This window comes from Eubalaena glacialis, chromosome 4 (genome assembly GCF_028564815.1).
Source record: "Eubalaena glacialis isolate mEubGla1 chromosome 4, mEubGla1.1.hap2.+ XY, whole genome shotgun sequence".
Classification (NCBI taxonomy): domain Eukaryota; kingdom Metazoa; phylum Chordata; class Mammalia; order Artiodactyla; family Balaenidae; genus Eubalaena; species Eubalaena glacialis.
In genome coordinates this window covers 118,741,496-118,754,827 of record NC_083719.1, presented here as the reverse complement: position 1 = coordinate 118,754,827, position 13,332 = coordinate 118,741,496, and the positions used below count along the sequence as shown (strand labels likewise).

The 13,332-nt window shown below is 42.6% G+C and overlaps 1 protein-coding gene across 1 annotated transcript; it reads right to left on the bottom strand.

Annotated features, from left to right (window-relative positions):
* Positions 1–4,247: 4,247 nt before the first annotated feature.
* LOC133090988 (protocadherin beta-17-like) lies at positions 4,248–12,377 on the bottom strand. The gene is made up of 2 exons (XM_061189715.1): positions 11,833–12,377; positions 4,248–6,523 (listed from the first exon to the last, which is right to left on the bottom strand). Exons 1-2 carry the CDS (start codon positions 12,208–12,210, stop codon positions 4,505–4,507), a joined length of 2,397 nt encoding a protein of 798 aa, XP_061045698.1. The 5' UTR covers positions 12,211–12,377; the 3' UTR covers positions 4,248–4,504.
* Between the last annotated feature and the right edge of the window lie 955 nt (positions 12,378–13,332).

Here is a 13,332-nt window from a genome sequence, read left to right as displayed (position 1 = left end):
TCTTAGTGGCAGGAAATGGGAGGTACACTATTTGTAGATGTTATATAGACAGGGCTGGACTGAGGGACACTAGCACAACTGAGGGTAGGGCTGAGACCTTATTGAGAAGAGTATTAAAGAAATTCTATATACTGATTAAGACCCCATTTCCAACCAACGAGCTCTCAGAGCGCTGAGTGCCTTCTTTTATAATACCTTCCACCACTACCCCCATTCTTACTGCATTCTTCTCTGGAAAACAACATAGGCCCAAGAGAAGAGATTTACAGATATTAACTTTTGGTCCCCAAGCAAAATGTTGTTTCCTATTTAATTATCCTAAGGTGAGATCCACCACTCAACTAGTCCCACCCAAACATGCAATGCCTAATCAGCTTTTTATTGTCTCATGGAAAAAAACAAAAACAAAAAACAGACAGCCAAGCAGCATAATACATAAAAAGGAAAGTCTCTAACATGAGGGTGGAGACCAAAGACAAAGAGGATAAAAGTAATACTAAAGAAAAATGAAATGCTAGGATAAGAAGAAAAATTTTAAAAACCTAAAAATTAATTAATTAATATCTTCAGAGGTATAAGAAAAGACCAAGTCTCTGTGATACAATAAAAGGCTGCCATTGATTGATAAAGACCTAAGTGTAAGGGCTAAAACTATAAAACCCTTAGAAGAAAACATAGGTGTAAATCTTCATGACTTTGGATTAGGCAATGATGTTTTAGATATGACACCAAAAGCATAATAAGCAACCAAAGGAAAAAATAAATAAATTGGGTTTCATTAAAATAAAAAAATCTTTTGTACTTCAAAGGATACTATCAATAAATTTAAAAGACAAACCACAGAATAGGAGAAAATATTTGTAAATCATATGTCTAATAAGGGTCTAGTATCCAGAATAAAGAACTACTCCAACTCAACAATAAAAAGACCAAAATCCTATTTTTAAATGTGCAAAGCATTTGAGTGGATATTTCTCCAAAGAAGATATTCAGGTGGTCAATAAGCAAATGAAAAGATGCTCAACATCATTTGCCATCTGGGAAATGCAAACCAAACCTCAATAAGATACTACTTCACACCATCTAGGATAGCTATAATCAAAAAGAAAATAACAAGTGTTGGTGAGGAGAAACTGGAACCCTCCTACACTGTCAGTGGGAATGGTAAACGGTACAGTTAACTTTGGAAAACAGTTTGACAGTTCTTAAGTTAAACAGAGTAACTGTATTTATGTCCTAGCAATTCTAATTCTGGGTATATGCCCAAGAGGATCAAAAACATACATCCACATAAAAACTTGTACATGAATGTTCACAGCAGCATTATTCATAATAGTGAAAAAGTGGAAACAAACCCAAACGTCCATCAGCTGATAAAATGTGGTACATCAATACCACATTAATATTATTTGGCCATAAAAAGGAATGAAGTATTGATATGTGCCACGACATGGATGAACCTTGGAAACATGCTAAGTGAATGAAGACAGACCCAAAAGGCTACATGTTGTATGATTCCATTTATATGAAATGTCCAGAACAGACAAATCCATAGAGACATAAAGTTGATTAGTGGTTGCCGAAGGCTAGAGGGAGGAGGGAAGGGGAAGTGACCACTAATGGGAACCAGGTTTCTTTTCAGGGTGATGAAAATGTCCTGGAATTAGACAGTGGTAATGATTGTACAACTGTTTGAATATACTAAAAACCACTGAACGGCTTTAAAATGTGACTGTTAGGGTATGTAAATTACATCTCAATTTAAAAATTAAAAACTAAAAAGCTATAGAAAGAACCTTAGAGAACAAGAGAGAGCTTTTTGAGAGGAAAACTATAATAGCAAAAGTTTAAAACTCAATCAGAAGGGTTAAAAAATAGGTTGAGAAAATCTATTAGAATCCAGGGAAATAAAGACAAAAATAGTAAATAGAGAAATGTTAAGAAAAATTAAATATCAACCAAGGAGGTCACTATACAACTAACAAGAGTTACAGAATAAGAAAACAAAGAACACTGAATAGAGGAAATCATTTTTTAAATTACACACACACACACACACCCACACACACAAATCCCAAATCCTGTCTTAGTCTAAAGAACACATTACACAAGACTGACAAATCTCATTGGGTACTTATCACAATAAACGACAAAATTCTTACACTATGACACATAATTAAGAAATTCTACAACAATGGAGATAATATATAATGACCTAATTTCATCTTGAGCGAGGTTTCTCAGCTAAAACACTATTGGCATTTGGGGCCATATACTTCTTTGTGGGCAGGGGGGCTGTCCAGTGCATTGTAGAATGTTTAGCAGCATCCCTGGCCTCTACCCACCAGATGCCACTAGCACCATCTCCTCCACTTGTGACAATCAAAACTGTTTCCACACATTACCAGATGTTGCTGGGTGGCAAATTTGCCCCCAGTTGAGAACCAGAGATCTAGGAAAAAAATAGGTCTCAGAAAAAATGGGTAATCAGAATGTTGAATATCTCAACATTGGAGATTAGAAGACAATGAAGCAATGCCTTCAAAATACTAGTAGCAAATAATTCCTCACCTATAATTCCACATCCAACAAAATCAACAAATCAACATTTGATTTTATAGCATCCAGAATTTTCAGATGTTCAAGTTCTGAATAAATTTATCACCAAATATTTTTCAGGAATTTAGGGGGGTAAACCAACAAAGAGGAAGACATAACAAATGCAGAAAATGAAATCAAACACATGAGAGAGAGAAAAGAAATTTCCAGGATGAAGGGTATAGCAAATCCCAAACTGCCAGCTGTGGAGTAGGTCTAGAGAGAAAATAGTGTACAATTGAGCAGGAGTCTGGGTGGCTCCACAACAGCTCCAAGAAAAAATAATGGAACTGAGAGGTTTTTTTAATGGGCTTAATAATACAATGAGGAGCTTTAGACTTTAGAAAGTATGGGGATAACTTTAAAATATGTACATAGAAAAGTAAGTAAAATGGAAAATGAGGCAATTATTAACTTAAGAGTAAAGAAAAAGAAAATCTTAGAGCAATATGAGGTTTGGGTCTAAGTGATATTTACATAGTCATAATTATTTAAACACTATTTAAACAGAATAATGATATTGGTATGAGAGAGGATGGGGTAGAAGAAATGTGCAAGTTTGTGTGTGTGCCCTTTGGAAGTAAATGGATAATATCTAAAATTTGAGAAAAAGCATTTTGTAAGCATATTATTTAGAAATATGGAGGCAAATATGGGGGAAGAAAACAAAAGGTTCAAAAGTTGTTACCTCTGGACAGACTTTAATAAACTTGAAAAAAGTTGTAGCGTTGTATGACAAATTAAATATTTGAAACATAAAATGTCTAAACAATTATGAAGATTATCCTTTTAAAATACATTGTAAATGTTATAAACATTGTTAAGGTAACTACATATAACAAAAGTATAAAGTAAGGTGAGGAGAGGCGGAAGTGTAAGAATGTTTATTTGCTCGTTTTTCAGCAGGCAGTTGATCATTGCTAATATCTTAATATGCACCATATTCCTGTTTGTTAACCTTATAGAGAATATTTATCTAAGCTTAAGCAAGTTCTATAGTTTCATATTATTTTTATTATACTTCAGTAAAATCTGATGGTTTTAATTATAAAGAAAGCAGTTTCTTACAGATTGGTTTTATAAAATTATTTCCATCCAGCTAGTAACTTATAAGCATCATAGAAATATTTTAGAATGATGATGACATTGATAATTATTCATGAGTGGGAGAATCATGGTGTTAACTCACTTTTTTTCTTGTTCTTATTGAATATGTTTGAATCATGTGACTACATATTATTTTAAAAGAATGAAAATCATTATTTGCATACTAAAAACCATTTATTATGAAAAAGAAATCATAACTCTACCAACATTTTTTCTATTTAACTGGGATTAAATTCTTTTAAATTATAGCAGACGGTCTAAATAATGATATCAATTTTGAAAGAAAATACTCAGAAAACATCCAGATAAAATATTAGTTCATTTGAGGAAAGACAATAGTGTTTTCAAAACAACACTACAGAAATCCAACGATATTCGAGGTCACAAAATTTTTTGCATAGGTGAAAATTATTTTTAAACCTAAAAGCCATCATTTACAATAGCCTGACATGCTATGATAATCGTAAAACACAATTCTCTTAGTCATAACAAGATATCAACGAACAAGCTCAAATATCAGGAACCTGAAAACATTTGTGACTTACAAAAATCTGACCACCAAAAAACTGAGAAACACCATTTCACCATTTCATGTCTCATCTCACATGCAAAATGTGAAGGGCTTAAAAAAAAAGAGAGCAACAATAAAAAACACTTAGAGATTCGGAATGTAAAATACTTCAAACTATAAATATGACAAAACTTACGAATGAGTGAATATGTAAGCTCTATGTGAAAGGGTTGGAAATTAATACATTACTGAATGTGATCATTTATCACATCTTGTCAAGTGAGATTCTTAATTGAACCCAAAATGGTTTCTAAAGTTGGAGTTATCCTCGGTGTCCGTACCAACCCCTTCACCCATGATGTTGGGGACAAGAGGTTTCAGACACTTGAACTCCCTGGTCCCAGAGCCTCCCGTCAGACACACCTCGTACTGGTAGCTCTGGGACAGGGTCCCCGTGCCGCTGACGTCCACCAGGTGGCCCGGAAAGGGGCCCTCGGGCACCGAGCAGCGACCCACCGAGGCCGCCCCGCCCCTCCTGCACAGCCGCACCGCGACGAACACCAGCACCGAGAAGAGGAAGAGCGACGACACCGACGCCAAGGAGACCACCAGGTAGACGGTGAGAGGGGCGGCCGGCGCCGCGTCCGCCGCTTCCGCTTCCGGGGCCGGCAGGTAGGGCTGCGAGAAGCCGTCCACCAGCAGCACGTGCAGCGTGACGCTGGCCGACAGCGGCGGCTCGCCGTTGTCCTTGACCAGCACCACCAGCCTGTGCTTGGCCGCGTCGCGCTCGCTCAGCAGCCGGGCCGTGCGCACTTCGCCGTTGTGAGCCCACACGCCGAACAGCCCGGGCTCCGTGGCCTTGAGCAGCTGGTACGAGAGCCAGGCGTTCTGGCCCGAGTCGCCGTCCACCGCCACCACCTTGGTCACCAGGTAGCCCGCCTCGGCCGCCCTGGGCACCAGCTCGGTGCAGGGCGCCGAGGCGTTCTGCAGCGGGTACAGCACGAAGGGCGCGTTGTCGTTGTCGTCCGCCACGAGCACGCGCACCAGCGCCTGGCTGCTGAGCGCGGGCGAGCCGCGGTCGGCGGCGCCCACGCGGAACTCGAACGCCCGCAGGGCCTCGTAGTCCAGGGACCTCAGGGCGAACAGGTGGCCGTTGTCCGGGTTGATGGACACCAGGGAGGCCAGGGGCACGTGCGCGTCGAGGGGCGGCAGCAGCGAGTAGGTGACCTGGGCGTTGGCGCCCGCGTCTCTGTCTGTGGCGCGGACGCTGCCGATGTGCAGGGCGGGGCTGTTGTTCTCGCGGACGGACAGGGTGTAGGAGGTCTGGGTGAAGGCGGGGGCGTTGTCGTTGACGTCGGACACCAGCACGGTTATGTTGTGCTCGGTTTTCAGCCTGGGGGTTCCCATGTCAGTGACGGTGATGGTGATGTTGTACTCGGCTCTGCTCTCTCTGTCCAGCGCTCCTTCTGTTACCAAGGTGTAGAAATTTTCTACAGTAATTTTCAGAAGGAAGGGGAGATGGTCTTGGATGTAACACATCATTTTGCCATTGTCCCCGGCGTCTGGATCTGAAATTCCGAAAATAGCGACCACAGTGTCAGGGGTGTTTTCTGGGATATCATTCATGAGTAGTGACATGGTCAATTCAGGGGCGTTGTCGTTTACATCCGTCACTTCTATGGCTACAGTGCATTTTCCTGAAAGACCCCCGCCGTCTGAGGCCTCAATTTCCATACGGTAAGATCGAATTTCCTCAAAATCCAACATTTTTTTTAATCGAATATCCCCCGTGACTGTGTTGACTTCAAAGGCCTGAATGACTTGATTTGAGGATTGGAAAAATGAGTAGGAGAGCTCTCCGTAGGTCCCAGCATCCAAATCTCTGGCAGAGACAGTGATGACAAGGGAGCCTATAGGGCTGTTCTCTGGGACCTGCACCTCGTAGAGCTGCCGAGCAAATTCAGGGGCGTTGTCATTTATGTCCAGGACCATGATGAGAACCTGGGAAGTCCCAGTCTTTGGCGGTGACCCACCATCCAGCGCCGTGAGGGTTAACCTGAGCTCTGGCTGCTCCTCACGGTCCAGCTCTTTGTCCAGCACCAGCTCCGGGTATTTCCTGCCGTCGCTGCGATTTCGAGTGAAAAGGTGGAAATGGAAGTTGGTGCTAATTGTGTAGTTCTGAACTGTGTTACTGCCCACATCTAAATCTTGAGCTATTTTCAAAGGAAATGCGGTCCCTGTATGGCTACTTTCTGAGATTTTCAGGAGGATTTCATTTTCCAGGAACTCAGGGGCATGGTCATTTACGTCTTGGAGCTGTAATTCACCTTGAATAAACTGCACCGGGTTTTTCAGTAACACCTGGAAATGCAGTATACATGGATCCATGTCACCGCACAACTCTTCCCGGTCCAGTTTTTCTTTTAGGAGCAAATTCCCACTCTTGTGCTCGACCTGCAAATGCTGTTTATTCCCTTTGGAAAGAATCCGGGCGCCCCGCGAGGCCAGCTCTCCTAAGCCCAACCCCAGATCTTTTGCTAGGTTGGCCACAAATGAGCCGCTGTGTCTCTCTTCTAGAACGGAATACTTAATGACCGCACCACCCACCTCCCACAATAGTAATAGAATAATAATGGCAGTCACTTGCCTTTTTTGCATCGCTTTGGGTAGCGGCGTCTCCATGGTTCCTCCGGGTCTAAAAGATGCAGTATTTAATCACAAAATAATTGCTTTGCAGCCAACTCTGCTATCTTGGTTCAGCAATCTTGAGTTAGCTCTTAACACTGGCTGACAGGGGGATACCTGCCTCTCTGAAATCTTCTTTACCCGTCAGTGTAAATGATTCCTTTGTGAGCTGCCAGAAACGGATCGGTTTTTATAGAGTCTGGGAGCATGCGGAGACAGTTTTTCACTCTCTTAGCCTGCAGCGCCACCAAGCGTTCTGCTTCACAACTTCAGGTAGTCTTTATTTCAAAGAGTAATGTAATAATAGCTAAACTGCATTGAACACCTTTTGGGTCATAGAGTGTTATAAACTCCTTTCCCCCTCACCTGTGATGCAGTTTTGTTCAGGTATCTAACAACAGTTGTGAGAGCAAAGTAATACCTATTTATCTATATATTCATCTTCCCTATAAAGGTACAAGTTCAGTAGACAAAACTGGGCTCAAGACAAATTTATTTATTTAATAAGTATTTCTCTGTGCAGGAATTTTTCTAGCTTCTCAGGATAAAGCGGTAAATTAAACACAAAAATTCTTGCTCTCAGGAGCTTACATTCTATTACAAAAATACTAATTTGTTCTATCACGTTAGAAGAAGTTATAAAATTTTAAATCCAGTTTCTACTCCCAATCAAATTGAAGTGTGCCTGTAACTTCTGAAAAGTGTGATTTCTTTTCAGTCTCTGTATACATAACCTTGGGGAATTTTTTTTCCTTCATAAACTCATTGTGTGCATAGCTCACTAAAGTTGAGAAGAAATGGCCATTTGTTTTATTGGAGATCAGTAAGTTCTGAATTCAGGCAATGTCTTTGGGCAAACATGAAGAAGGCAATAAAGCCAATGAAGTCAAAGATATACTTTCTAGGCAAGGGTTTTGACCTGTCAGCATTGGACAGGGCCCATCCCAGTGTACACCCTCTGGGACTGTGCAGATGGGGTTACTGAAAAAATCCACTGCAACAAGTAAAGCCATGTGGTTGGAGTAAGAATAGCAGAAGCAGGGCTTCCCTGGTGGCACAGTGGTTGAGAATCTGCCTGCCAATGCAGGGAGCACGGGTTCGAGCCCTGGTCTGGGAAGATGCCACATGCCGCGAAGCAACTAGGCCCGTGAGCCACAACTACTGAGCCTGCGCGTCTGGAGCCTGTGCTCCCAACAAGAGAGGCCGCGATAGTGAGAGGCCCACGCACCGCGATGAAGAGTGGCCCCCGCTTGCCGCAACTAGAGAAAGCCCTCGCACAGAAACGAAGACCCAACACAGCCAAAAATAAATAAATTAATAATAATTTAAAAGAAAAGCAGAAGCAGTTCCCCCAAAGAAGAATGGAGGAGGAGAGGGGAAATATCTGGGAATACAAAACAGTAAGTGTTCCCTACACTCATTGAATTGATCAGTAATCATCCCTGACAAAAGAGCCATGATAGTTCATTTATTTGGACACAGAACACAGCTAAATATAATTTAGTTAAGCCCAGTTCCATTTTAATTAAGGATAAAAAGAAAATATTCACTCAATTGTCACTGCCAGACTTTGACGGGACCTTGTAAAGAGGGATATTTCATAAAATACTACAAATATAACCAACAAAAATAAAACCAAATATGGGTTAAATTGTGAAAGTAAATGATTTTGTGGTTAATAAAGATAAATGGTGCATACACAGCACTGGAAGGGAAAATCTGACATTAGCTAGTAACCTGCTACTCATAACTTACTTAGGTCTTGGCAGGTATCACACATATAGAAGGAGGATTAGTTTGAAAAGTATAATTTGGATTTTACCAAAAACACCTCTGAACTTGCAAACTGTTAGACAAAGACAAGGAGATAAAATGTACTCTCAAGCACTTTATATTCTGTAATAGAGATTAGGGTGAACAAGGATGTTTTCTGTTTAGAAGGAAAGTTAAAACAGTGATATTTAATAATTTCACTTATTGGCAAGGATACTATATTGTAAAGAGAATATTAGTATTACTAATTCCTTGAAAGTTATTTTTTTAAAATTCGCTATTGGAATGTTAATAACATTTAGCAAATATTTATTAAACATTTATAATTGGCTTGGTGTTGTTTTAAAAAGGCCAGCATATTCTTACATGAAGCTCACAAACTAATTTAATGTGTTGACAATTTCGTTAAGTCTATATTCATAGAAAATATGTATTGACTATTGTGGTATACTGAAATACACATAAATATGAATGGCTATTTTAGCATTTAGCCATCTTTAGTGTTTATCTTTAGTTTTCCACACTTTAGTTACCCCAAACTTATATTGAGAATACAAAACAGTAAGTGTTCCCTACACTCATTGAATTGATTGGTAATCATCCCTGACAAAAGAGCGATGATAGTTCACTTATTTGGACACAGAACACAGCTAAATATAATTTAGTTAAGCCCAATTCCATTTTAAATAATATCAGATACATTCAATAATATCAATTACATTAAAATTTTAAATATCTGATTAAATAATATTAAATACATTAAAACTTTTTCCCTACATAGCAGTAGTGATGACAATTGTCACCACTACTTAGAAATACAATCTTAAGGACTTTGGAATATAATTTGTGTAAAAAGGATAGATTATTCAATTAAAAAATTTTTAAATAATGCAAATAAAAATTTACTTTTGTTCAAATTTTCAAATATACTTGAGTGAGAATAATTTTTAAAACCTACTAACGATAATATAGGGAAAATACTGTGCATACCCAGTACCTGATTTTTAAAAATTTCACCCTAAGGAACAGTAATAAAATAATCAGGAAAACGGACTGTCAATAATATGCATTAATAACATGTAGGTTTAAATTAAAAGAGATTTCCAACTTATTAAGTAGGGTTTAATAGAATAATCCGATACTTAACTGAACAGGAAACTATTCCGAACGGTGGGGTTTTCCTCCATTTCCCTCCCAGTGCCCTGGGGAGGGAAGTTAGGGTGAATAGGTCTCAGAAACTTGAACTCGCTGGTCCCAGGGCCTCCCGTCAGACACACCTCGTACTGGTAGCTCTGGGACAGGGTCCCCGTGCCGCTGACGTCCACCAGGTGGCCCGGAAAGGGGCCCTCGGGCACCAAGCAGCGACCTACCGAGGCCGCCCCGCCCCTCCTGCACAGCCGCACCGCGACGAACACCAGCACCGAGAAGAGGAAGAGCGACGACACCGACGCCAAGGAGACCACCAGGTAGACGGTGAGAGGGGCGGCCGGCGCCGCGTCCGCCGCTTCCGCTTCCGGGGCCGGCAGGTAGGGCTGCGAGAAGCCGTCCACCAGCAGCACGTGCAGCGTGACGCTGGCCGACAGCGGCGGCTCGCCGTTGTCCTTGACCAGCACCACCAGCCTGTGCTTGGCCGCGTCGCGCTCGCTCAGCAGCCGGGCTGTGCGCACCTCGCCGTTGTGAGCCCACACGCCGAACAGCCCGGGCTCCGTGGCCTTGAGCAGCTGGTACGAGAGCCAGGCGTTCTGGCCCGAGTCGCCGTCCACCGCCACCACCTTGGTCACCAGGTAGCCCGCCTCGGCCGCCCTGGGCACCAGCTCGGTGCAGGGCGCCGAGGCGTTCTGCAGCGGGTACAGCACGAAGGGCGCGTTGTCGTTGTCGTCCGCCACGAGCACGCGCACCAGCGCCTGGCTGCTGAGCGCGGGCGAGCCGCGGTCGGCGGCGCCCACGCGGAACTCGAACGCCCGCAGGGCCTCGTAGTCCAGGGACCTCAGGGCGAACAGGTGGCCGTTGTCCGGGTTGATGGACACCAGGGAGGCCAGGGGCACGTGCGCGTCGAGGGGCGGCAGCAGCGAGTAGGTGACCTGGGCGTTGGCGCCCGCGTCTCTGTCTGTGGCGCGGACGCTGCCGATGTGCAGGGCGGGGCTGTTGTTCTCGCGGACGGACAGGGTGTAGGAGGTCTGGGTGAAGGCGGGGGCGTTGTCGTTGACGTCGGACACCAGCACGGTTATGTTGTGCTCGGTTTTCAGCCTGGGGGTTCCCATGTCAGTGACGGTGATGGTGATGTTGTACTCGGCTCTGCTCTCTCTGTCCAGCGCTCCTTCTGTTACCAAGGTGTAGAAATTTTCAACGGATGGTCTTAGAAGAAAGGGGAGATTGTCATCTATAGAACAAGTAACCTGTTGGTTATGTCCAGAATCTGCATCTGATACACTGAAAACTGCCACTATGATCTCTGGCAGGTTTTCAGGGATGGGGCTGGTAAGTGACGACATAGTCAATTCGGGAGCATTGTCATTCACGTCCAGGACCTTGATGACTAAACAGCATTTTCCTGATAGTCCCCCACCATCTGTGGCCTCAACATCCACCTGATATGATTGAAATTCCTCAAAATCCAGTGTCTTTCTCAGTCGAATTTCTCCCGTATTTGCGTTTATTTCGAAGGGTTGGTTAACATCATCGACTTGAAATAGGGCATAAGATACCTCCCCAAAGGATCCTGCGTCTAAATCTCTCGCTGAGACGGTGAGAACCAGAGAGCCCAGGGAGCTATTTTCAGGGACTTGGGCTTCATAGAACTCCTGAGTAAACTCGGGGGTGTTGTCATTGATGTCCAAGACCACAATCTGAATTTTTGTGGTCCCAGACCGGGGCGGAGACCCGCCATCCAGCGCTGTGAGGATTAGCCTGAGCTCGGGCTGCTCCTCACGGTCCAACGCCTTGTCCAGTACCAGCTCTGGGGACTTCCTGCCGTCCTTGCGGTTCCGAGTGAGAACGTGGAAGTGAGGATTGGAGCTGATTTTGTAGCTCTGAAGGCTGTTGCTACCAGCGTCTAAATCCTGTGCCATTTTCAAAGGAAATACCTTTCCTGGCATAGTAATTTCTGATATTTTTAGTAGCATTTCTCTAGCGGGGAACTCTGGGGCGTGGTCATTTATATCTCTAATTAGCAAGGCAGCCTGAAAAAACTGCAAGGGATTTTCCAGTAACACTTGGAAGGGTAGCACACAGGGCTCAGTAGAGCCGCACAGCTCCTCCCGGTCCAGTTTCTCATTTAGCAGCAAATCATAGGTCTCTGGATCAAACTGCAAATACTGCCTATTCCCCTTAAAAACAACTCGGGCGGCCCGGGCAGCCAGCTCTCCCATCCTGAGTCCCAGGTCCTTTGTCAGGTTGGCCACAAATGTGCCACTTTCTGTCTCCTCCAGTATAGAATACTGAATCGATTCTGAACCTGCCTCCCACAAAAGAATCAATATAATGAAGATCACCACTTGCCTTTTCTTATGATGTACTTTTGTTTGCACCATCTCCATTGTTATGTCTGGTTCCAGAGGAAAAATCCTTTTCCAATCCCAATCACCACGTCCACCGTTGACCCTCCAAAATGTCTGCTATAAAATTTCAAATTCGTTCTTATAATTTGTTTGGTGGCGACTGCTCCCCGAACACTTCTATCTTAGCTTTAGCTGTGTGTTCTGTATTTTTTTCTTGGGTTTCTCCGTGAAATGGAGTCCACTGAATGCAGAGCTTTTATCCACTCTCTTAGCCTGCACTGCCACCATGCGTTCAAATTAATAACTTCGTGGGGTGCTGCAGGTCAACACCACATCCAAAATCTGAGCATTAAAAGGTTTTTTGAAAAGTCAGTGTTTCTCAAACTGTAGTGTGTGAAACACATGCATAAAGACTTACCTGGGAGTCTCGGGGTGTTTTTTCAAAGTCAACTCCTGAGCTCCCCTCCAGAACTTGAATCAAATTCTCTGGCAGTACTAACAGAAATCTGCACTTCAGTCTTACTTCTTAAGTGATTCTGATGCGAACTAACACATTTAACAATCATTCCCTCAGGTAATGTAAACTTCCTATAACCAACTTTTATTCATTGGCAGTGCAGTTTATCTCTGAGGAGCAGTGTAATTTCTGAATCCAAGTATACTATTTAATTGTCCCATCAACAAACTATACAAAATGTAAAAGTTGGTTAGCAAGACCAATCTTAAAATATACAATCATTTCTCTAAATTATATGGCTAATAAAATGATATGAACAACATACTTTGTTTTGTGGGCACACCTGCACAGTAAAGGGAACAATTAGGCTATTAGGAAAATAGAGGCCAAGAAATACTTATGATAGAAGTATCTAATCAAATCAAAGTATTTAAAAGAGGGACTAGGAGCAATCAGGTATCTGTCATAAGTAAGCATTTTAGGATTCCCTTCATTTTTGTATGGGTAGAAATGGTCATTATTTTATTAGTGTTGTTCATTTTGTTGTAACTTTTTGGTCAAATTTCCCTGCTATATTAAGTAATTAATCAAGGTCCAAATATATTGCCCTGTTGTAAGAGCATATGCAATACAGAAAACAAACATTCAAGAATCACCTCTACCAGTCTCTCACAACAAGGATGACACTAGGTCCTATAAATATA